Genomic DNA, 25,763 nt, shown 5'->3' with positions numbered 1-25,763 from the left:
GCAAATTTCTTAATATGTACAAACTAGAATCCATTATTTTGTAGCATTACCGGCTGCTGTATTTCCACTACATTACAACAGAGACCACACTTCAGAAGTAATTCATTGGTTGAGAAGCACATTAGGACATTCTGGGGTCATGAAAAGTGCTATATAAATAGAAGTATTTTCCTTATTATGAATAATGTAATATTAATGAACAGCATTTGGTGATAGTCCATACTGAGGCCTGCAAGTAAACTGATCTCATCATAATGGCTGCTTATTCGGTCTACACAGTTGTTACAACTGCAACGAAGAAAACAGTTATACTTTGACTGCTACTATCGTCAGAATTCTCTGAATATCAAACTCTAATTTCTTCCTCTTAAACTGATATCTCTTCATCAAACATCCATTTAGTAGAGATATTGCTGGAGGGTTCATGCTCAGTTATGCAAAGTTATACAGAAAGGGCTTATGCACTCGTGAATGCTTTCATAGTTAGATGTGACAATCATATTTCTAAGAAAATGGATATGTAGTGTCACACTGAGTTAAGCCACTGTCCTTTTACCGCGGAGCTCTGGATATAAATCCAACCCTGACTAATAGAACAATAGTGACTTCTCTCTGCTAGCTCGAAGGATCCCAAGTGAAATGAGATCATGCATTCCACTGCACAAAATGGCTGGGTTTGGCATCAATTGGCAATTCACTCAAAGCCTTAAGACTAGTTGGTGTTGAAAATGAAAAATTCATTCTGTTACACTTTAGGATGTTTTTCTGAGTTTAGGGTTAAGGTACATTATACAATGAGTGTAATTCTACATATAAATCATGCATTAACACTCTTGTGCTTGATGCGAATATGGGTGAAATAGGGGATCGGAAAATGTTCCATTACCCTAATACTGGCATATTTCACTTTAATGAACAAAAGAAAATACAATAATGTTAATTTGAAGTGGCTGAAAATGCTTTCTCGCTAACCAAATGCAAATTTTAGTTAAATCAATAGAAAATTCCTAAAGACTATATAGAGAGTGAGATTATGAGAAAACGTAACAGATTTGTACCATGAGACTGTCCACAATGTACGCCCTGGTAATTCATGTACTCCAGGCAGCCTGCTCGTTCCTCCAGTGCTGGGCAAGGATCTCCGTGATTCTTAGGTTCTTGCTCAATATGACGCCATCGAATCCGCACAGTTGGTTGGCATTGCTCAGCACAGCCACTCCAGTGACCCCACTCACTCACTACACATGGACTGGCTGTAAACAAAGAAACAGCATGAAGTTGCAATGTTTGCCCAGGATTGTAGTCATGCTCTTACAGCAAAGATTTTAGAATATTCTAGTGTATGTCTGTTGTGCCACATTAAAATGTGCACATTATTTTCCTGTATGATCTGTGACTGATTTCATATCTGGAAATTATTCCTCCATTAAATTCTATCCTAACCACACTCTAGTTTTTGATATAGATGTAAATGTAAATGTTCAGCAGAGCTGTTCTAACTGTGGCAACAGCTTCAGTTTTTCAGGCAAAGTATCATTTGTAAAGGGTATGTATTTATGCTTATTGGTGTCTCAAATGTTTATTTTTATTGTGAAACAGATGTGTAAGGGGATAAATGTAAAAAGATGATTATCTTCAACATGTCTCCTTCGTATTCTTGGTGTTAATGTGATTAATCTATCTATAGACTGGTTAAGTGAAGCTTTTCCACCCCAAAGAATCTTTTTTTGGTGCAAGCCTGGACATGGAAATGTATTTTCTGCCATTATATGCAATCCATTGCTATCCAATGCTCCATCTAGTGGCCAAACTAATAGGTGCAAAATTTGCCGACCTAAAAATTGGATCACATCTGAATCGGGAACAATCCTGGTGCTGCACAAGGCCACAGGAAATTGGTCTGCTAGCTCATTTGTTTATTACTGTTGAGGTGTAGGGCATCAATCACAGCCACAGAGGCAGATTACCGGTCCCAGAAGGCACCTAGATCGAACACAATAAGGTTCAGTTAGGGGTAAGAGGTAATTGGAAGGCGAGCGAGCAGTGGCCAGCAGCAGCCTGAAAATGTAATGTAGAGCCAGAGGAGTACACCTGCTTCAGGCACAAGCCATGGACGCCTATGCAGGAGCCTTTACCAATATTACAGGCAAGAAACCTCCGGCACATGCAGCCTGTCATATTAGAGCTTAGATGCCTGTTTTACGCCTGCAAAATGGGCATGCACCATCCAATCTAGGTCATCAAATGGCAACATTCGAGTTCAAATGTCAGTTGGAGTTGCAATTCAAAATCATATCCCACTGTCTTTGGAGTTGATATACAGCCACTCTGGCAATAAAGCGACTGTATCTTTTGATTAGGTAATACATGGTAGTCCAGCATGTTGCAATTGTTGACAGTAAGCTTAATTAAATGTCAAGATTGCTGGCAAAATATTTGAAACAGCTCTGAAGGTTCAAGCTAATTGTTAATTGAAAGTTTATCACGAGTTTGCTGAAATGTAAAAAAAAATTCAAATAATAATATTGTCCATTTGTTAAATTTATTTAATATCTGAGATTCATTGATTACCTAATTCCTCAGTTTCACACTGAGATCTCTGGAGGCCCATGTGGAACAGTGCTCGAGATGCTGAGTGGGGTCAAAAGCAATAGTTTAAAACTGGAGGTAACTCTACCATTGGATTTTTTTTTTTGGCAAGGACATAAACTTCTTAATTTCCCTTCCTTCATCTCCCTCAAGCTATGCATCATTTGCAATACAAAATGTGGGTAAACATGTGACCACCTGCCAATGCAGCTCAGAGCCAGCTGTGGTCCAAAGATACCTCTATGATTTTACTTTTTTTTTGTGATGAGATGTTCGACCTCCACTCAGCACCTAGCAGCAATTAGACTGTGAACAAGAACTTGAAGGTGTGGAGGGTCAAGTTGTTCCCAAATATTCGGTATAGGAATGGGAGATTGGGATCAAGCTCTGTGGCAGGCCCAGTGACTTAATATCTGAGGCAGGCAGTTATTTCCACAGGAGCTGGTTCACATAAGTGAAATAGAATGATCGTCCAAGTAAAGATGAGTTACTATGATATATATTGCAGCTTTAAAATAAAAACACTAATGCCTTTGAAGGAAACGTCACTATCCTATCTTTCCAAAATACTGGAAGTATCTGGATTCAAAGCTTAGTCTGTGGAACACTGATCATGAGTAAATCTAAGGAAGCTATTTAGATGGTGGGTATCTATGTATGTACTTTGCAATATTTGTCGAGTCATTCTGATGTTAGGTTATTTCTTAAAAATGCAGCTAGTTGTGAAAACAAGATAATAGCTGAGCTAATGGAAAAATTAATAAACTTAAAGGAGCAAATGCTTGGCAAACACTTTCTTATTTTGAACAGAAGGAATAATAAGGCCCTTGTGATCTCTTTCATCATGACACCCCTACGTTTAAGTAACACAGGACTGCTTATCAACAAGATTTATATCATCATATCGTGTTGGTTGCAACAAAACAAGAAAAGGTATGGCAAGTATTTTTTTAGGAAGGCAGTGCCATTCAACTGGATTAGGTTATAGAATTGGAATCTCCATGCAGGTGAAATTTTGGGCTGGCTTTTAACTCCACGGAAACTGCATATTGGGTTCTGCACCAGAACTTGTATGTGCTACTGCTTTTAGATTTTAAAGAAAAGGTTAAAGTAATGCTTTTACATGTAGATTAAGAAGTACTTGTAATGTTGTCACTGTGCCCTCCTTTGTGTTTAAATACAGTGAACTTGTCTATGTCATTTCACCATGTCAGAACAATTTTCTTACTTTACTAAATATTTGTCTGAAAACTTATAAAGTGTTCCAACATGATTACTAGAAAATTAAAAAAACAATCGTCCAGATACAAAACACAAAATATTGGTTTTCAAATTTACCCTGAAAACAAATTAAATACCATAACGATACAATGCTAGGGTAAAGATATGGAAAATACTATATCTCATTGGTGACTTGGAACTACACAGCCACTTTGGCAAGTTTGAAAGACCTTCAAGCTCAAAAGCTCAGTCTACACAACTGAGCTATGGTGGTCCTTCATCTAATTTTAAAAACATCTGCAGTTCACTGACACTGTTCAGCTGGCCTATTTATCCCACGGGCAAATACATCTAGTAACACTTTAATATTTCTTTAAAGAAATTCTTAACATAGTTTGCTGCTGTCATGTTATTTCACACATGGGAATTCTCCGTTTTGATATTCACATAAGAATAGGCAGTGACATTACTAATTACATCATATAGAATAAAGATTTAGCGGGAGAAAGAAATTCACTAATTTGGAGCGCTAATTTTTAAAAGTTTGAAAAGTTATTATTTAAATGAAGAAAGATTACAAAGTGCCGCAGTACAGCGGGACCTGGGGTTACTTGTGCATGAAACACAAAAGGATAGTATGCAGGTACAGCAAGTAATCAGGAAGGCCAATGGTATCTTGGCATTTATTACAAAGTGGATGGAGTATAAAAGTAAGGAAGTCTTATTACAGTTGTACAGGGTATTGGTGAGGCCACACCTGGAATACTGCGTGCAGTTTTGGTTTCCATATTTACGAAAGGATATACTTGCTTTGGAGGTAGTTCAAAGAAGGTTCACTAGGTTGATTCCGGGAATGAGGGGATTGACTTATGAGGAAAGGTTGAGTAGGTTGGACCTCTACTCATTGGAATTCAGAAGAATGAGAGGTGATCTTATCATAATAAGAATATAAGAACATAAGAATTAGGAACAGGAGTAGGCCATCTAGCCCCTCGAGCCTGCTCCGCCATTCAACAAGGTCATGGCTGATCTGGCCGTGGACTCAGTTCCACTTACCCGCCCGCTCCCCGTAACCCTTAATTCCCTTATTGGTTAAAAATCTATCGATCTGTGATTTGAATACATTCAATGAGCTAGCCCCAACTGCTTCCTTGGGCAGAGAATTCCACAGATTCACAACCCTCTGGGAGAAGAAATTCCTTCTCAACTCGGTTTTAAATTGGCTCCCCTGTTTTTTGAGGCTGTGCCTCCTAGTTCTAGTCTCCCCGACCAGTGGAAACAACCTCTCTGCCTCTATCTTGTCTATCTCTTTCATTATTTTAAATGTTTCTATAAGATCACCCCTCATCCTTCTGAACTCCAACGAGTAAAGACCCAGTCTACTCAATCTATCATCATAAGGTAACCCCCTCATCTCTGGAATCAGCTTAGTGAATCGTCTCTGTACCCCCTCCAAAGCTAGTATATCCTTCCTTAAGTAAGGTGACCAAAACTGCACGCAGTACTCCAGGTGCGGCCTCACCAATACCCTGTACAGTTGCAGAAGGACCTCCCTGCTTTTGTACTCCATCCCTCTCACAATGAAGGCCAACATTCCATTCGCCTTCCTGATTACCTGCTGCACCTGCAAACTAACTTTTTGGGATTCATGCACAAGGACTCCCAGGTCCCTCTGCACCGCAGCATGTTGTAATTTCTCCCCATTCAAATAATATTCCCTTTTACTGTTTTTTTTTACAAGGTGGATGACCTCACATTTTCCGACATTGTATTCCATCTGCCAAACCTTAGCCCATTCGCTTAACCTATCTAAATCTCTTTGCAGCCTCTCTGTGTCATCTACACAACCCGCTTTCTCACTAATCTTTGTGCCATCTGCAAATTTTGTTACACTACACTCTGTCCCCTTTTCCAGGTCATCTATGTATATTGTAAACAGTTGTGGTCCCAGCACCGATCCCTGTGGCACACTACTAACCACCGATTTCCAACCCGAAAAGGACCCATTTATCCTGACTCTCTGCTTTCTGTTAGACAGCCAATTCTCTATCCATGCTAATACATTTCCTCTGACTCCGCATACCTTTATCTTCCACAGTAACCTTTTGTGTGGCACCTTATCGAATGCCTTTTGGAAATCCAAATACACCACATCCATCGGTACACCTCTATCCACCATGCTTGTTATATCCTCAAAGAATTCCAGTAAATTAGTTCAACATGATTTCCCCTTCACGAATCCATGTTGCATCTGCTTGATTGCACTATTCCTATCTAGATGTCCCGCTATTTCTTCCTTAATGATAGCTTCAAGCATTTTCCCCACTACAGATGTTAAACTAACCGGCCTATAGTTACCTGCCTTTTGTCTGCCTCCTTTTTTAAACAGAGGCGTTACATTAGCTGCTTTCCAATCCGGTAAATTATAACAAATGCATCTGCTATAACTTCCGCCATCTCTTTTAATACCCTGGGATGCATTTCATCAGGACCAGGGGACTTGTCTACCTTAAGATCCATTAGCCTGTCCAGCACTACCCCCCTAGTGATAGTGATTGTCTCAAGGTCCTCCCTTCCCACATTCCCGTGACCAGCAATTTTTGGCATGGTTTTTGTGTCTTCCACTGTGAAGACCGAAGCAAAATAATTGTTTATGGTCTCAGCCATTTCCACATTTCCCATTATTAAATCCCCCTTCTCATCTTCTAAGGGACAAACATTTACTTTAGTCACTCTTTTCCGTTTTATATATCGGTAAAAGCTTTTACTATCTGTTTTTATGTTTTGCGCAAGTTTACTTTCGTAATCTATCTTTCCTTTCTTTATTGCTTTCTTAGTCATTCTTTGCTGTTGTTTAAAATTTTCCCAATCTTCTAGTTTCCCACTAACCTTGGCCGCCTTATATGCATTGGTTTTTAATTTGATACTCTCCTTTATTTCCTTGGTTATCCACGGCTGGTTATCTCTTCTCTTACCGCCCTTCTTTTTCACTGGAATATATTTTTGTTGAGCTGTATGAAAGAGCTCCTTAAAAGTCCTCCACTGTTCCTCAATTGTTCCACCGTTTAGTCTGTGTTCCCAGTCTACTTTCGCCAACTCTGCCCTCATCCCACTGTAGTCCCCTTTGTTTAAGCATATTACGCTCGTTTGAGACACTACTTCCTCACCCTCAATCTGTATTACAAATTCAACCATACTGTGATCACTCATTCCGAGAGGATCTTTTACTCGGAGATCGTTTATTATTCCTGTCTCATTACACAGGACCAGGTCCAAGATAGCTTGCTTCCTTGTAGGTTCTGTAACATACTGTCATGTATCTTACATTATTATATATAACTGTATCCCAACATGCTATACATGACTGTAATAAGATATGACCTGTAACCACCAGCATACCTTACCACAGGGGGTGCACTTGCAAGAGACAGGTATATAAGCACAGGTCTCAGGCAAGTGCAGCATTCTAGAGCTGTGAAATAAAGGTGCAGGTCCAGAGTGACCTTGACTTCACTACATGCCTCATGTGAATCTGTACTGAGGGGACAGGACTTTACAGTGGTGAAGGGTTACGGGATTACAGAATCCACAGAATGGCGAACAACGGATCAGATGAAAAGTACAATGAGGGAGACAATTGGGAGGACTTTATAGAAAGGCTCCAGCAAAGCTTTGTAACCAAAGACTGGTTAGGCAACGATACGGCAGACAAGAGAAGAGCCCATCTCTTGACCAGCTGTGGCTCGAAAACATATGCTTTAATGAAGGATCTGTTGGCACTTGAGAAACCAGCAAGCAAGTCGTTTGAAGAATTGAACACTGGTAAGAGACCACCTGAAGCCAGCGAGCAGCCTACACATGGCCAGACACAGGTTCTACAACTACAGGCGCTGTGTGGGCCAGTATCACGGGCAGGGACACCGACTCCCATCTCCGTAATTTGGAGGAAGTACTAAAGCGGTTGGATCGGGTAGGCCTACGAGTCAAGAAATCCAAGTGCCTGTTTCTCACACCCGAGGTTGAATTTTTGGGCAGAAGGATTGCCGCTGATGGAATCCGCCCAACAGAGTCCAAAACAGAAGCAATTCACCTGGCACCCAGGCCCCGGAATGTCTCACAACTGCGCGCCTTTCTCGGGCTACTCAGTTACTTTGGGAACTTTATGCAGAACTTAAGCACGCTGCTGGAGCCTCTCCATGTGCTACTCAGGAAGGGGTGCGATTGGTTTTGGGGAGACGCCCAGGAACGCGCCTTCAATAAGGCACGCAACCTTCTGTGTTCCAACAGTGTTTTGACTTTCTTTGACCCATGTAAAAAGCTAGTTCTCACATGCGATGTGTCAGCGTATGGGGTCGGGTGCGTTTTGCAACATGTCAATAGTGCGGGAAAATTACAACCCATAGCTTATGCCTCCAGGTCACTTTCGCGGGCGGAGCGCGGGTACGGAATGGTAGAGAAGGAGGCGCTCGCGTGCATGTACGGTGTCAAAAAGATGCACCAATACCTTTTCGGGGCCAAGTTCGCATTAGAAACTGACCACAAGCCCCTCACGTCCCTCCTATCCGAGAGCAAAGCAATAAACGCCAACACCTCGGCGCGAATTCAACGGTGGGCACTCATGCTGGCGTCCTACAACTATACCATAATGTACAGACCAGGCACAGACAACTGTGCCGATGCGCTCAGCAGGTTACCCCTTGCGACCACGGAAGGGTCTGACGAACAGGACTGTGAGATAGTCATGGCAATCAATGCCTTTGTGTCCATAGGTTCGCCCATGACGGCTCGCCAAATCAGAGCCTGGATGGCCAGCGACCCCATGTTATCCTTCGTAAAAAGATGTGTCCTAACTGGTGACTGGGCAGAGGCTCGCGATGCCTGCCCCGAGGAATTAAAACCCTTTCACAGGCACATGCATGAGCTATCACTACAAGCAGACTGCCTGATGTGGGGCAGCCGAATAGTCATGCCTCTGCGAGGCAGAGAGGCATTTGTCCGGGAGCTCCACCGCGAGCACCCGGGGATCATTCTCATGAAGGCCATAGCCAGATCCCACGTCTGGTGGCCTGGTATTGACGCGAACTTGGAGCTCTGCGTCCGATGGTGCACCATTTGTGCCCAACTCAGCAATGCCCCCTGGGAGGCTCCACTGTGCCCCTGGCCCTGGCCTACCAAACCGTGGTCGCGGGTGCACGTAGACTATGCGGGCCCATTCATGGGCAAAATGTTCCTCGTAGTTGTAGATGCATTTTCAAAGTGGATCGAATGCACCATTTTAAACTCGAGCACAACCTCCACCACTGAGGAGAGCCTCGCAACCATGTTTGCAACGCACGGAATCCCGTGCTTCACCAGCGCAGAATTCCAAGACTTTATAATTGACCACGCCATAAATCAAGTCAAGACGGCACCGTTCAAGCCAGCCTCCAATGGCCAGGCAGAGAGAGCAGTGCAAATCATTAAACAAGGCATGCTTAAAATCCAAGGTCCCACGCTGCAGGGTCGCCTGTCGCAACTGCTCTTGGCATACAGATCTCGTCCGCACTCACTGACTGGGATCCCCCCCGTGCAACTGTTGATGAAAAGGACTTTAAAAACAAGGCTCTCATTAATCCTCCCAGACATGCATGAAATCGTTGAGGCAAAGCTCCGTAAGCTGACTGAGTACCATGACAGAAATTCGAGGGGGAGATGGAATGAGATAGGGGACAAAGTGTTTGTACTAAACTATGGCAGGGGTCCCAAATGGCTTGCAGGGACAGTAACGGGCAAGGAAGGAAACAGGCTACTGGTAGTACAAATGGACAATGGCAAAACCTGCCGGAGGCATGAAGATCAAGTCAAAAGCAGATTTACCAACAGCACTGCGGAACCAGAGGCAGACTACAATGTGGAACTCGCACCACACCTGGTGGACAGACAGAGGGAACAACCTGAGGAAAGGGCAATCCCAACAACAATCACACCAATTGAAACAGACAGCCCAGGCGAGATACCAGCAACCACACCCAAAGAAAAACAGACACCAAGGCAAACAACTGAACCACAACTCAGACGCTCCATGCGAGAGCGTAGACCACCTGAGAGACTGAAATTATAAAGACAATAAGACCTTGGGGGAGGGTGATGTCATGTATCTTACATTATTATATATAACTGTATCCCAACATGTTATACATGACTGTAATAAGATATGACCTGTAACCACCAGCATACCTTACCACCGGGGGTGCACTTGCAAGAGACAGGTGTATAAGCACAAGTCTCAGGCAAGTGCAGCATTCCAGAGCTGTGAAATAAAGGTACAGTTCCAGAGTGACCTTGACTTCACTACATGCCTCGTGTGAATCTGTACTGAGGGGACAGGACTTTACACATACTGTTCTAAGAAACAATCCCGTATGCATTCTATGAATTCCTCCTCAAGGTTACCCCACGCAATTTGATTTGACCAATCGATACGTAGGTTAAAATCCCCCATGATTACTGCCGTTCCTTTTTCACATGCCTCCATTATTCCCTTGATTATTGTCCGCCCCACCGTGAAGTTATTATTTGGGGGCCTATAAACTACGCCCACCAGTGACATTTTCCCCTTACTATCTCTAATCTCCACCCACAATGATTCAATATTTTGTTCAATAGAGCCAATATCGTCTCTCACAACTGCCCTGATATCATCCTTTATTAACAGAGCTACCCCACCTCCTTTCCCTTCTTGTCTATCTTTCCGAATCATCAGATACCCCTGTATGTTTAATTCCCAGTCTTGGCCACCCTGAAACCATGTTTCTGTAATGGCCACCAAATCATACCCATTTGTAATGATTTGTGCTGTCAACTCATTTACTTTGTTTCGAATGCTGCGTGCGTTTAGGTAAAGTGTTTTAATATTAGTTTTTAAACCATGATTTTTAGTTTTAGTATCAAAACGTATCAGATTATGAGGGGGCTTGACAAGGTGGATGCAGAGAGGATGTTTCCACTGATGGGGGAGACTAGAACTAGAGGGTACAATCTTAGAATAAGGGGCCACCCATTTAAAACAGAGATGAGGAGAAATGTCTTCTCTCAGGGGGTTGTAAATCTGTGTAATTCGCTGCCTCTGAGAGCTGTGGAAGCTGGGACATTGAATAAATTTAAGACAGAGATAGACAGTTTCTTAAACGATAACGGGATAAGGGGTTATGGGGAGCGGGCGGGGAAGTGGACCTGAGTCTATGATCGGATCAGCCATGATCTTATTGAATGGCGGAGCAGGCTCGAGGGGCCGTATGGCCTACTCCTATTTCTTATGTTCTTATGTTCTTATGTTCTTAGCACCAGGCACTAACGATTTCAAATTTAAAAATAAAAAGTTGCCGTTTGCGCTCCAAGAAGGATGTGGAGCGCTAAATCAAGCCCTCCACTTCCTTCTTGATGCGCAATTGGCAGAAGACAGGGCGGAGACTTCAGCAGCGCTGCACAATGGGCCGCGTTCAAAGGCTTCTTCCCTCCCTTAAAGGGAAGGGCCATCACTGCAGACTCTGCAATGTAAAAAGAATATATCTGGACCACCAAGGCAGCCACGATCCCGTGCAATCAGCAGAGTGCCGGGCTGATCAATTGTGGGCAGGAACCCACGAAGAAAACGGCGACAACAAAGGTACGTTTTTTTTTTACTTTCCTCGGCCACCTCACCTTTAAGTATCGCCCCCGAAGTGGCCGGCCACCCAATGCATGCCTCCTGCAGCTGTTGGTGTTTTCAACCACCGCTGCTGCAGGGGGAGGAAGTCAATTTCGGGTCTGGGGCACTACCGTGGAGATGCGCACAGTGATGGTGTCATGATCTCTGGGCAAAGGCGATCAGGGCGCAATGCCGTAGCTCTGCTGCAAAACTCCCAAAGAATATGGCGGGACTCGATGTCAGCACTACGCCCAGTCACAAAGCCACTTGCACCCCTTTAGCCACCGCCCCCACCCCCTCCGGGGGCACTAATGGGTGGCACCCAATTTTGCTCCCTTAATATTAAAAAAGTAAGTGCTATCTCACTGGAGGAAAAAATTTATGTCACAAAAAGGAGAAATATGAAATCTTTAGACACAGAGCAATGCGATTCTGATTAATAATTTTCCGAGGAATTTTCCTTGAGAAGATACTCCCTCCAACCTTCACACCAAGGTACTAAAAGGAAGCATACTCTCTTCTTAGGTTAAGGTGCAGGCTTGCAAATCCAAACTTCTCGGATTTGACTCCACTCTGATTTTTACTGCAACCCATTAACATCCTTTGGAAGGGAGAGATAATTGAAAGTGAGAATAAATTCCAGTAGTTCTAACATTACTGAGTTCTGTAAAAGAGAGAAATTATTAAATTACACGGTAGAGATAATAAGAAAAAATGAGGTCGCTGGGTAGTGGGGTGGTTGGGGCTAAAGAGATTTCCAAAGTGGGAATTCAGCATCCTCGTGCTACCCCCTCTGACGTCAAGGGTCATGTTTGGGGCAGACTAAAGTTTGGCTGTCCCAGAAAAAACAACAGAAAATTACAGGGGTTTTTCAAACTTTTTTTTAACTTTGTTATGCATCTCACAAAGAGCGTAGTCTGATAGACTCAAAAATTACAGTTAATGCTATAGTTTCTATGGGATTGAAATAGAAGAATAGAAAGGTAGTTTTATGAACATGTGCTCCTGGAGTGTATATCAGGAATTCCAGTGCCTAATCCCTGAAATTTCCATTGATTAATTTAATAAATTATAGAATCATACAGCAAGAAGGTGACAGACCCATCCTGTCTGCGCCGGCTCTTTGATAAAGCTATCCAATTAATCCCACTCCACTGCTCTTTCTTTGATTTTTTTTTTCATTTTAAATATACAGCCAATGCCCTTTTGAATGTTACTACTGAATCTGCTTCCACCACCCTTTCAGGCAGTGCAATCCAGATCATAACAATTAGCTACATTAAAAAAATTCTCCTCGTTCCCTTCAATTAATTTAAATCCGTATCCACTGGTTACCAAACCTTTTGCCAGTGGAAATGATTTTTCCTTATTTACTCTATCAAAATCATAATTGTTATGTATGCATATTTGTATTGTTATAATGTTCTGTAACACTGAATGTACCTTCATCCTGTACACATCTTACCTGTACACCAGGAGGTGCTGCTGCTGGAGGCCTAAGGATTACCTGCACAGGTAACCCAGTATAAAAGGGAGCTCACCTCTTGGTGGCCTCATTCCAGGAACTGCAATAAAGGACGACAGTCTTCACAGTTTAAGTACCATACCCCTGTCTCATGGAGTCATTAACATAATAACTGGCGACGAGGTCACAAACTACATGCACAACATGTCGAATCTCAACAACTTTCAACAATTCACCAATGGGGAAGATTGGAAGATTGGGATGCTTTCGTGGAAAGATTGGAACATTTCTTCACAGCCAACGACCTGGATGGGGACACACCGGCTTCACGACCGAATAAGCGCAGGGCCATAATGCTTAGCAGTTGTGGGCCCACCATCTATTGTCTCGTCAGGGACTTGCTAGCCCTGGAGAAGACAACAACCAAGAGCTATGAGGAACTTGTAACACTAATACAAGAACAACTAAAACCAAAAGAAAGCATCCTCACAGCCAGGCACCAGTTCTGCACTCACCGGCAAACCGAAGGCCAAGAAATTGCTAAGTATGCTGCACATTTAAGAAGATTGGCTACATTGTGTGATTTTGGCAGCCACCTTAACGAAGCACTAAGGGACATATTTGTTATCGGAATCGGCCACGAGAGCCTCCTCCACAAATTGCTCTCTGTGGACATCAGTCACCCTGCAGAAGGTAATTAAAGTGAGCCGGGCCTACATGATTTCGGTCGGCGACTCCAGGCGAATATTGACCTACACCCATGACTCGAAATCGACGAACGCAGTGCACCGAATGGCTACTTCGAAAGGCAGAAATGCTGCCCCAAGTCCCGCAACCCTGAGTCCGCCATGTCATGTATTTCACCATCTTGCAATGATAATAGTAATGTAACTGTAACTCATGCACGCTGTACCTGTACCCTTGAAATGCACACCCTGACCACAGGGGGAGAGCTTGCAGGAGACACTCCTCACCTGGGTTTCCAGGTATAAAAGGGGAGGTCCCACCCAGGGTCAGCACTCCTTGGTCCTGGGAATAAAGTGAAGGTCACAGAGTGACCGTGTTTGATATATACATGCCTTGTGTGAGTTTGTAACAAAGTGCAGAGACACTACATTTGGCGACGAGAAACGGGAATCACCGAACCACGAGGATGGCCACTGGTGGCACAGAGGAACGCTACTGTGTGGGTGAGGACTGGGACGACTTTGTGGAAAGACTCCAGCAGAGCTTTGTCACAAAGGACTGGCTGAAAGAGACAACGGCTGACAAGTGGAGGGCGCATCTACTGACCAGCTGTGGACCACAGATGTATGCGCTGATGAAAGACTTGCTCGCATCCCAAAAGCCAGCGGACAAGTCCTTCGAAGAGCTCAGCCAGCTGATCAGTGAGCATCTCAAGCTGGCAAGTAGCGTATACATGGCCCGGCACTGGTTCTACTCTCACCAGCGTCGGGAGGGTCAAAATGTCTCTGACTTTGTGGCGGAACTGCAGCGTTTGGCCAGTCTCTGTAAGTTCTCCGATGCCTGCAGGGGGGAGATGTTAAGGGACTTTTTCATCGATGGCATTAATCATGCCGGCATTTTCAGGAAGCTCATAAAGACCAAGGATCTGACTTTAGAAGGGGTGGGGTTGATAGCTCAGACCTTTATGGCAGGGGAAGAGGAGACCAAGCTAATTTATGCACGCAGCCCTGGTTTTAACATTGCGATGAACCAGGGAGTTAATGTTGTAAAAGTGATACAGAACCCCGCAGGCAGGCAAGGGCAATTCGACACCACCCAAGCAGGCAGGCAAGGGCAATTCGTCACTGCCCAGGCAGCAACAAACTCCAGGGTGGGCCCGCAACAGGGACAATGGAAAGGGGATTGGCAATTCACGCCATCACGAGGAACAATGCATCCCGTGATGGCACCATTAACACCCCCCATCAGAGTGCTTAGCAACAGCCAAACGGGCTACCAGAGAGGAATGCCTGGGAATAGTCCTTTTGTTAACAGCAATCTCAGCTCATGTTGGAGGTGTGGGGGTAGAACACTGCTAAAAGCTGCAGGTTCCAGCTTTATACCTGTAGGATTTGTAATGTCAGTGGACACTTGGCCAGGATGTGCAAAAAGGCAGTAGCGAGGCTCGTCTGCGAGACAGAGGAATGAGACGAGGGGTCTGCAATGCAGGATGAGGTCTGGGGAACAACCATGGATGCTGAAGTTCAGAGAGTTCATGTTGCTGACGTCCACAGCTCATACACTAAAACACCACTCATGATGATGAAAGTCTTACTGAATGGCATCCCGGTGCACATGGAGCTGGATACGGGAGCTAGTCATTCATGAGCGCCCAATAATTTGAGAGACTATGGCCACACAGAGCTAGCAGGCCCAAACTGGAACGCATTGAGACGCAGATACATACGTACACCAAAGAGATCATCCCAGTGCTGGGAAGTGCAAACTTGGTGGTAATACATAATGGATTACAGAACCGGCTGCCACTCTGGATTGTTCCGGGAAATGGCCCCGCGCTTTTGGGGAGGAGTTGGCTAGCTGAGATGAATTGGAAATGGGGGGATGTGCACGCCATTTCATCCGTGGAGCAAAGTTCACGCTCGCAGGTATTGCAAAAATTCGAGTCACTCTTTCAACCCGGTGTCGGAACGTTCAAGGGCACTAAAGTAGTGATACGCATCACTCCGGACGCCAGACCAGTGCACCACAAAGCCACAGCAGTGCCATACATTATGCGTGAGAAAATTATAAGTGAACTGGACAGGCTGCTCAGAGAGGGCATAATTTTGGCCGTTGAATTCAGTGACTGGGCAAGTCCCATCATTCCCGTCCTCAAAGCAGATGGCTCGGTTAGGATTTGTGGCGACTACAAAGCCACCATCAACCGAGTGTCGCTGCAAGACCAATACCTGCTTCCGAGAGCAGAGGACCTCTTTGCCACGCTGGCAGGTGGAAAGCTGTTCACGAAGCTGGACCTCACTTCGGCCTACATGACTCAGGAACTGGCGGAAGATTCCAAGCTTCTGACCACCATCACGACGCACAAAGGATTATTTGTCTACAACAGGTGCCCATTTGGCATTCGTTCGGCAGCAGCTATCTTTCAGCAAAACATAGAAAGTTTGTTCAAGTCCATCCCTGGAACGGTCGTATTCCAAGACGGCTTCCTTATAACGGGTCGAGACACCGAGGAACACCTCCGCAACCTGGAGGAGGTGCTACGCCGATTGGATTGGGTAGGCTTGCGGCTGAAAAAGGCCAAGTGCGTGTTTTTGGCCCCAGAGGTCGAGTTCCTGGGCAGGAGAGTTGCCGCAGACGGGATCCGGCCCACTGAATCAAAAACTGAGGCGATTCGCTGGGCGCCCAGGCCCGGCAACACGTTGGAGTTGCGATCATTCCTGGGACTTTTGAATTATGTCGGGAACTTTCTGCCGAACTTAAGCACATTGTTGGAGCCATTACACATGCTCCTCTGTAAAGGGTGTGAATGGTTTTGGTGGGATTGTCAAGAACGGGCTTTCAATAAGGCGAGGAACCTACTGTGTTCCAACAAACTGTTGACTTTGTATGACACCTGTAAAAAAATGGTTTTAACATGCGATGTGACATCCTGCGGAGTTGGGTGTGTGTTGCAGCAGGGTAACAATGACGGCCGACTCCAACCGGTGGCTTACGCCTCCAGGTCGCTCTCCCAGGCAGAGTGTGGATACGGCATGGTCGAGAAGGAGGCACTCGCGTGTATGTACGGTGTGAAAAAGATGCACCAGTACCTTTTCGGTAGACAATTCGAGCTAGAGATGGACCACAAGCCGTTAAAATCCCTGCTGTCCAACAGCAAGGCTGTCAATGCTAACGTGTCAGCTCGCATACAGCGATGGGCCCTCACGCTGGCTATGTATGACTACACCATACGGCACCGGCCAGGCACCGAAAATTGCGCTGATGCACTCAGCAGGCTCCCACTGGCCACCATCGAGGGGGCGTCGGAGCAGAGCGCCGAGATGGTCATGGCCGTTGAGGCTTTTGACAGCGCAGGCTCTCCCATCACAGCCCGGCAGGTCAAACTCTGGACCAACAGGGACCCCCTCCTATCCATGATAAAGAAATGTGTCCTGACTGGGAATTGGGCGCCCGCACACAGGGCGTGCCCCGAGGAAGTCAGGCCATTTCAGAGACGGATGGATAAACTCTCCATCCAAGCCGACTGCCTATTATGGGGCAGCCGGGTAGTCATGCCCCAGAAAGGAAGGGAAGCTTTCATCAGGGAACTCCACAGCGAGCACCCTGGCATCGTGTTAATGAAGGCCATTGCCCGGTCACATGTATGGTGGCCGGGGATTGACTCAGGCCTGGAACACTGGGTTCGCAGGTGCACGACGTGTGCCCAACTGGGCAATACCCCCAGGGAGGCTCCACTCAACCTGTGGCCCTGGCCCACCAGGCCATGGTCACGTACTCATGTAGACTATGCGGGCCCGTTCATGGGGAAAATGTTCCTGATCGTTGTCGATGCATACTCGAAGTGAATCGAGTACATCATATTGAACTCGTGCACGACATCCATCACTTTGGAGAGTCTGCGTACGGTTTTCATGACGTACGGCTTGCCGGACATCCTGGTCAGCGACAATGGCCCGTGTTTTACCAGCCATGAATTCCAGGAGTTTATGTTGGGCAATGGGATCAAGCACGTCTGGACAGCGCCATTCAAGCCGGCTTCCAATGGCCAGGCGGAACGGGCAGTCCAAGTCATAAAACAGGGCATGCTACGCATCCAAGGACCCTCCCTTCAGTACCGCCTATCGCGCCTCCTGCTGGCCTACAGGTCCCGGCCGCACTCGCTCACGGGAGTCCCGCCAGCGGAACTCCTCATGAAATGCTCAAAACACGGCTGTCCCTCATTCACCCAGACCTGGCAGACATTGTTGAGGGCAAATGCCAGTCCCAAACTGAGCTCCATGATCGAGGCTCAAGGGGGAGGTGTATAGAAATAGATGACCTGGTATTTGTTCTTAACCATGCTTTGGGACCCAAATGGCTTGAGAGCACCATAATTGGCAAAGAAGGAAACAGGGTCATGGTGATCAGACTAAACAATGGGCAGATATGCCACAAACACTTGGACCAAGTAAAGACAAGGTTCAGCATAGACACAGAGGACCCAGAAGAAGAGCATGATGAGATAGCACCCACACCACTGCCAGCATACGAGCACCAAAGACAGCCCTCAGCATGCACAGTCCCGGCAGCCAGCCGGGACAGGCTGGAATCACCTCAAGTGACAGAGACGTGTGCTGAGGCTCAGCCACCAGAGCCACAACCGTGGCGCTCCACGAGAGTGTCGACCACCCGATAGACTTAACCTCTGAAACTAAAAGACTTAAGGGGGGAGGTGATGTCATGTATTTCACCATCTTGCAATAACAATAGTTGTGCAGCTGTAACTCATGCACACTGTACCTGTACCCTTGAAATGCACACCCTGACCACAGTGGGTGAGCTTGTGGGAGACACTCCTCACCTGGGTTTCCAAGTATAAAAGGGGAGATCCCATCCAGGGTCAGCACTCATTGGTCCTGGGAATAAAGTGAAGGTCACAGAGTGACCGTGTCTGATATATACATGCCTCGTGTGAGTTTGTAACAAGGTGCAGAGACACTACACGCCACATGGGGCAAACCGGCTAGTCCCATACTGTGCTGTGGAGGAAACCACAGTGCCCACCAGTGCCGCTACAAAGGCTATACCTGCAAAGGCTGCAAAGAGAAAAGGCGCCTTCAGAGAATGTGCAGAAAAAGCTTTACTCACCGCATCGCTGAAGAACTGGCTGATCACCGGGGCTCCGACACAGATGAAGGCAAAGCTGCTCAACCCCTGGAAGAAGAGTATGGAATTTATACCTGCTCCACTGAAAGATCCCCGTGGAAGATGGAAGTAGACATCGACGGAGTTCCAGTTTCAATGGAGATCGACACAGAGGCGAGCCAGACGACCTTTGAAAAACTTTGGATCAATCCCGCCAAACAACCAAAACTGTCTCCTGTCCAAGCGAAGCTGCTCACCTACACCAAAGGCACCATCCCAGTTGTTGGCAGCGTGGACATCCAGGTCTCCCAGGGCGGCGTGATGAACAAACTCCCCCTGTGGATTGTTGCCGGCGATGGTCCAACGCTGCTGGGAAGAAGTTGGATGAAGCAGGTCCAAGTCAGTCAAAGTGACGATGGCCTCCGGGCTCCAGCAATCGACATCCCACGCCGCCCTGAACATGGATCCATCACTGCACCTAGGGATCCCACCGTCCAGCTCGACTGCGCGGTGACGACTTCACAACACCGCGGCGAGATCTCCAGAACCAAAAGTCCAAACTTCACCCTCCAGGCCGTGGCAGGGCGCCAAGAGACGAATATCATCGAAAAAATGGATTCCCGATGTCCATGGCTGAACCTGAGGAGGAAAAGATCACCACAGCCTACCTGGAGGAGAGCGAGAAGATGGCGGCAACACCACGAGGCGAAGAACCTAAAATCAAAATGGCCACGACCAGACCATGACGGGCAGCGTTGGAGGAGCGACACATGGCACCGAGCGGCGAACTGGATTGGAAGGCCCCCTTAAAGGAGATTGGTAACCCAAAGAATTTAAAGGGACAGTTTCAATCGAAAGATGACAAGAATTTTAAAGTTAAAAATGCAGTTAGCAAATGCAGGTATGATAATTTAATGAGGAATTGTGATGCCAGAGTAACTGATGAGAAAAATGAAATGGATGCTTGTGTAAGTAAGGTTAAGAACAAGCTTGTAATGCCTAAGGATTATGATAGAAAGTTCAAAATGACAAATGTAACCATGTATGGAGAGGCCGTGATACAAGAAAGTGATGTAAATGCTGTAATTAACAATGTAAAGGTAGTTAATAATGTAGACTCGACTATGTATGATCAGAGCCAATGTGTCATGTATACAGGAAGTAGACACCGGGTTCTATAGGGACAATGTAAATGCCAGAGGATTCCCCCTGTGGGAGACCCCCAGATCCAGTGGACTACCTGACCATGTAGCCTGGACTTTTGGAATAAATGTGATGCCCCAGGAAGGGCTCACGCACACCCAGTGGGAGCAGACCCACTGCAGGGAGAGCGGTCAATGGGCAGCACAGCCACCACCACTGGCAACCTGCCCCAGATCGGCCTTACACCCCCTGGTCACCAAGGCCAACACCAGGAGTGAGAGACCAGTACTCTCCAGCTTTCCTGGCGAACCCTGGGATGACCAGACTATCATCCCAACAGGAGGACAAGGAGCCCACACAGTCCTGCAGCCCTGCCCACCACCACAAACTTACCCACACTATAGACTATGTACCCTACCCACTGCTGCACTGGCTACCCCACTGAGGGATCCCACAACAGTGGTCTGTGTGTGAGGGAGGGGAATGTATGAGACCAGCCTCAAGTACAGGGATCATACCTGGCACCCACACAACCCTCACCACAACCTCCCACAGCCCACTACTGATCACCTCCCCAGGTCATGGCAATAAGGACTCGAAAAATGCTTAGGGGGGAGTGTTGTTATGTATGCATGCTTATATTATTATGATGTTCTGTAACACTGAATGTACCTTTACACTGTCCACACCTTACCTGTACACCAGAGAGTGCTGCTGCTGGAGACCTAAGGGTTACCTGCAGAGTATAAAAGGGAGCTCACCTCTTGGTGTCCTGACTCTAGGAGCTGCAATAAAGGACTACAGTCTTCACAGGTTAAGTACCATACCCCTGCCTCATGGAGTCATTAACAAGGTGCCTACATACATAATAATAATAATTTTGAACATCTCTATTAAGTCTCCCCTTGACCTTCTCTGCTCCAAGGAGAACGATCTCAGCTTCTCTAGTCTATCCACATCCCTAGTACTATACTAGTAAATCTCCTCTGCACCATCTCCACGGCCTTGGCATCCACAGCATATTGGAGCAGCAACATGTTTTACCATGGGGGTCTCACCCATATTTCCCCACATGCTGTGCTGCCAACTTCCACTGGGCTGTCACAAAGAGACACTGAACAGAAGCCACAGTTTTGGAAATGCAGTTGCCTTCACTGTGCATTACCACCAAATGTTCCATAGCATCTTCATCAGCCAATCCCTTTCCAAGTTTTTTCTTAAATTGGTGACCCCAGATAATAGATTATAACCATAAGAATATGATTGTAAAAAAGGTTTTGCTCTTAAAAAAGCAAAAGACACACCCGGCACCCATAATTCATAGAGAGGATGGAGATGAAAGTCACGAAACTTTAATTGACATTTAGTAAACTTGTTAAATTTAGAAGATTCCAGAGAATTGGAAAGTGGTTAATTCCATTATTTAGAAAAAGATCTCTGTGGATCAGTAAATGTATCTATGGTTGTAGAGAAAGTCTTTGAAATGATCTTGATAGATCCTGTGGTAAACACTTGGATAAGCACAACTTGTTAATGAACAGTCAGCATAAATTCAGGAAAAGGAGGACATGTTTAACTAACCCGCTTGGCAATTTTGAAGACATTACTGATATAGTGGACAGGGTTGATTTATATTTGGATTTTCAAATATTTTGGTGAAGTTCCACATTAGCAATTAATGGCTTAGATAAGAAGTCATGGAATATGAGGTATAGTGCTGGAAAGAAAATTAGCTTAAAAACATGATTCAGATGATAGCCGTGAATGAGAACTTTTCAATCTGGGAAGAAGTTATGGCTTAGGTATCTCAAAGCGATCAATTTTGAACATTTCTAACATATATTTAATGACTTGGACAAGCGTACAGTAAGAAAAAATGTTATTAAATGATACCAAGTAAGACTCAGTGCAATTAATAACACTGCAATCAGATTAAGAAGGATTTTGATCTTTTAGGTAACGGGGTCAATAGAATAGAAAGTAAATGTGGAAAAGAGTAAAATAATTAATAGGAAATGAAGAATCTAAAGAGGGAGTTTGCATTAAATATAATACTGGTACAGCATGCTGATCGGGAAAGAGTTCTGGGGAATACTGGGGATAAATCTAAGGAACCATCAGTACCATGCTTAGCCAAGTTAATAAAGACAAATAAGGCACTGAGTTGTTTTAACAGAGAAATAGAGTGGCTGAAAGTACATACAATACTATAGACAGATCTAGCCAATACCTTATATAGAAAATCTAACAAAGTTGTATTTTTGCTATATAAGGTATTAGTTAGAGCTGTCTGCAGTATGTATGTACTTTAAGTCACCTAATCATAGGAAGAATTATGGCAAAAATAAATCATTTTATCTAAGATTTAGCATGGTGTTGTGTATGCAATAACTGTTAGACTGAGTACTGTTTAACTCCAAGAGGTATGACTTTGGCTCTGCTTTATTGAGGCCCAAAGTGCCTAATATACAAAATGACTGGCCTTTTATACTTGAGCTGCACACATGTGCGTGCAGCCCAATGGCCTCCAACAGTGATGCCATCAAGTGGCTCGTGATCCCAAAAGTACATACATGACAATACCCACCTCTGAGATATTAACGCAGTCTTTTACAAATTGAGACGGTTTTATGCTCCCGGGTTGACCGTCTCAGTTCAACTCTAGTCTTAGGTGAGTGTTCAGAGTCTGTTGTGACTGGTGGCTGGGTGGCTGACCTGGTGGGAGTGGCAATGGCCATGTCAGGGATTGAAAGTCCATTTTCATTGAACATGTCAGTGATTGAAAGTCCCGATTCACTGATGACCACTGAGTCCTCTGATGACTGGGGGGTAGGTTGGTTGCTCATCGATTGTCTCCTCCTCCTCCGACTGTTCCGGTTCGTCTGTGTGCTGCAGCTTTGTCTGATCCATATGTTTCCTGCATGTTTGCCCATTGTTGAGCTTGACAATAAATACTCTGTTGCCCTCCTTGGCCATGACAGTACCAGCGATCTACTTGGGACCCTGACCATAATTCAGAACATATACAGGATCATTTACAGAAATATCGCGTGACACAGCTGCGCGATCGTGATACCCTTGTTGACTTTGTCTTCTATATTCAACATTATTATTCAAGTCAGGGTGTACAAGAGATAGCTTGGTCTTAAGACCTCTCTTCATCATTAGTTCAGCAGGCGAGACCCCGGTAAGCATGTGCGGTCTTGTCCTGTAACTAAGCAGTGTGCATGACAGGCGGGTCTGCAGTGATCCTTGGGTTACTCACTTCATATGCTGCTTTATGATTTGGACAGCAGGTTTGAACGGTGCTGACCTTATATGTTTGATACCATTGAGTTTCATGAACTCTTGAAACGCCTGACTAGTGAAGCATGATTCGTTGTCACTAACAACGATGTCAGGCAGACCATGTGTCGCGAACATGACACTGAGATTCTCAATGGTAGCTGTGGATGTACTGAATGACATGATTATACACTCTATCCACTTCGAATATGCATCCACCGCAACTAAAAACATCTTCCCCAGGAAGGGACCTGCAAAGTCTATGTGGATCCTGGACCATGGTTTGGACGGCATCGGCCACAGACTCAGCGGCGATTCCGCTGGTGCTTTGCTGAGCTGCAGGCAAGTGTTGCACTGATGCATACATGATTCCAGCTCAGAATCAATTCCCGGCCACCATACATGAGACCTGTTGATGGCTTTCATCATTACAATGTCAGGATGTGTGCTATGTAGCTCATGTACAAATTTCTCTCTCCCTTTCTTGGGCATAACAACACGATTGCCCCACAGTATACAATCTGACTGAATAGAGAGTTCGTCTTTGCGACGAATATAAGATTTGGTCTCCACGCACATTTGCTTGAGTATGGCAGACCAATCACCTTTGAGGATACAGCTCTTCACCACCGATAAAATCGGGTCCTGGCTGGTCCAGGTCTTAACTTGTTGAGCCATGATAGGGGTTCCTTCACTCTCAAAAGCATCCATAACTAACAATAGGTATGCCAGTTCTGGCGTTTCCGCCTCTAGTGTGGGCAACGGCAGACGGCTCAAAGTTTTGGCACAATTCTCGGTGCCAGGTCTATGGCGAATGACATAATCATAAGCGGATAATGTCAGCGCCCACCTCTGGATGCGGGATGAAGCATTGGTATTGATACCTTTTATAAAGTTCTGACCCTGCAGTACAGACTTACACGAGGCACATGCTGAAGTCAAGGTCACTCTGGACCTGCACCTTTATTTCACAGCTCTCGAGTGCCACACTTGCCTGAGACCTGCCTTTATATACCTGTGTGGAACAAGTATGCAGTGTCTCCTGCAAGTGCACCCCTGGTGGTAAAGTATGCTTATGGTTACAGGTCATATCTAGTTACAGTCATGTATAGCATGGTAAGATACAGTTATATACAGTAGTGTGAGATACATGACATCACCCTCCCCCAAGGTCTTATTGTCTTTATAGATTCAGTCTCTCAGGTGGTCTACGCTCTTGCGTGGAGCGTCTTAGTTGTGGTTCAGTTGTTTGCCTTGGTGCCTGTTTTTCTTTCGGTGTGATTGCTGGTATCTCGCCTGGGCTGTCTGTTTCGTTCAGTATGATTGCTGGTATCTCACCTGGGCTTGTCTGTTGGGATTGCCCTTTCCTCAGGTTGTTCCCTCTGTCTGTCCACCAGGTATGGTGTGAGCTCCACATTGTAATCTGCCTCTGGTTCTGCAGTGTTGTTGGTGAATCTACTTTTTACTTGGTCTCCATGCCTCTGGCAAGTTTGGCCATTGTCCATTTGTACAACCAGTAGCCTGTTTCCTTCCTTGCCTGTTACTGTTCCTGCAAGCCATTTGGGACACCTGCCATAGTTTAGCACAAACACTTTGTCCCCTATCTCATTCCACCTCCCCCTCGAATTTCGGTCATGGTACTCAGTTAGCTTCCGGCGCTTTGCTTCAACAATTTCATGCATGTCTGGGAGGATTAACGAGAGCCTAGTCTTTAAGGTCCGTTTCATCAATAGTTGCGGGGGGGGAACCCCAGTCAACGAATGCAGACGAGATCTGTATGCCAGCAGCAGTCGCGACAGGTGGCCCTGCAGCATGGGACCTTGGATTTTTAGCATACCTTGTTTTAACGATTTGCTCTCTCTGCCTGGCCATTGGAGGCTAGCTTGAACGGTGCCGTCTTAACGTGATTTATGCTGTGGTCAACTATAAAATCTTGAAATTCTGCGCTGGTGAAGCACGGACCATTATCACTGAACAATATGTCAGGAATTCCGTGCGTTGCAAACATGGTTCTAAGGCTCTCCACAGTGGTGGAGGTGGTGCTCGAGTTTAAAATGGTGCACTCGATCCACTTTGAAAATGCATCGACAACTACGAGGAACATTTTGCCCATGAATGGGCCAGCATAGTCTATATGCACCTGCGACCACGGTTTGGTGGGTCAGGGCCAGGGGCTTAGGGGGGCTTCCCTGGGGGCATTACTGAGTTGGGCACAAATGGTGCACTGCCAGACACAGAGCTCCAAGTCAGCGGCAATGCCAGGCCACCAGACGTGGGATCTGGCTATGGCCTTCATAAGGACAATCCCCGGGTGCTTGCGTTGGAGCTCCCGGACAAATGCCTCTCTGCCTCGCAAGGGCACAACTACTCGGCTACCCCACATCAGGCAGTCTGCTTGTAGTGATAGTTCATGCATGCGCCTATGGAAAGGTTTGATCTCCTCGGAGCAGGTATCACGAGCCTCTGCCCAGTCACCAGTTAAAACACATCTTTTGACTAAGGATAACGTGGAGGCGCTGGTCGTCCAGGCTGTGATTTGGCGAGCTGTCATGGGCGAACCTGTGGATTCAAAGGCATTGATTG

General features: G+C 45.7%; 1 protein-coding gene across 1 annotated transcript in view; it reads right to left on the bottom strand.

Moving 5' to 3' along the window:
• Nucleotides 1-25,763, bottom strand: part of LOC139274237 (somatomedin-B and thrombospondin type-1 domain-containing protein) — a 61,628-nt gene that overhangs the window by 24,393 nt on the left and 11,472 nt on the right. Inside the window, exon 2 of the mRNA XM_070891231.1 lies at nt 1,059-1,253. Coding sequence (XP_070747332.1) covers nt 1,059-1,253 — 195 coding nt within the window. The remainder of the gene's footprint in view (nt 1-1,058; nt 1,254-25,763) is intronic.

The sequence above is a fragment of the Pristiophorus japonicus genome, chromosome 1 (genome assembly GCF_044704955.1).
Source record: "Pristiophorus japonicus isolate sPriJap1 chromosome 1, sPriJap1.hap1, whole genome shotgun sequence".
NCBI classification, from domain to species: domain Eukaryota; kingdom Metazoa; phylum Chordata; class Chondrichthyes; family Pristiophoridae; genus Pristiophorus; species Pristiophorus japonicus.
This window is presented reverse-complemented; position numbering and strand designations above follow the sequence as displayed.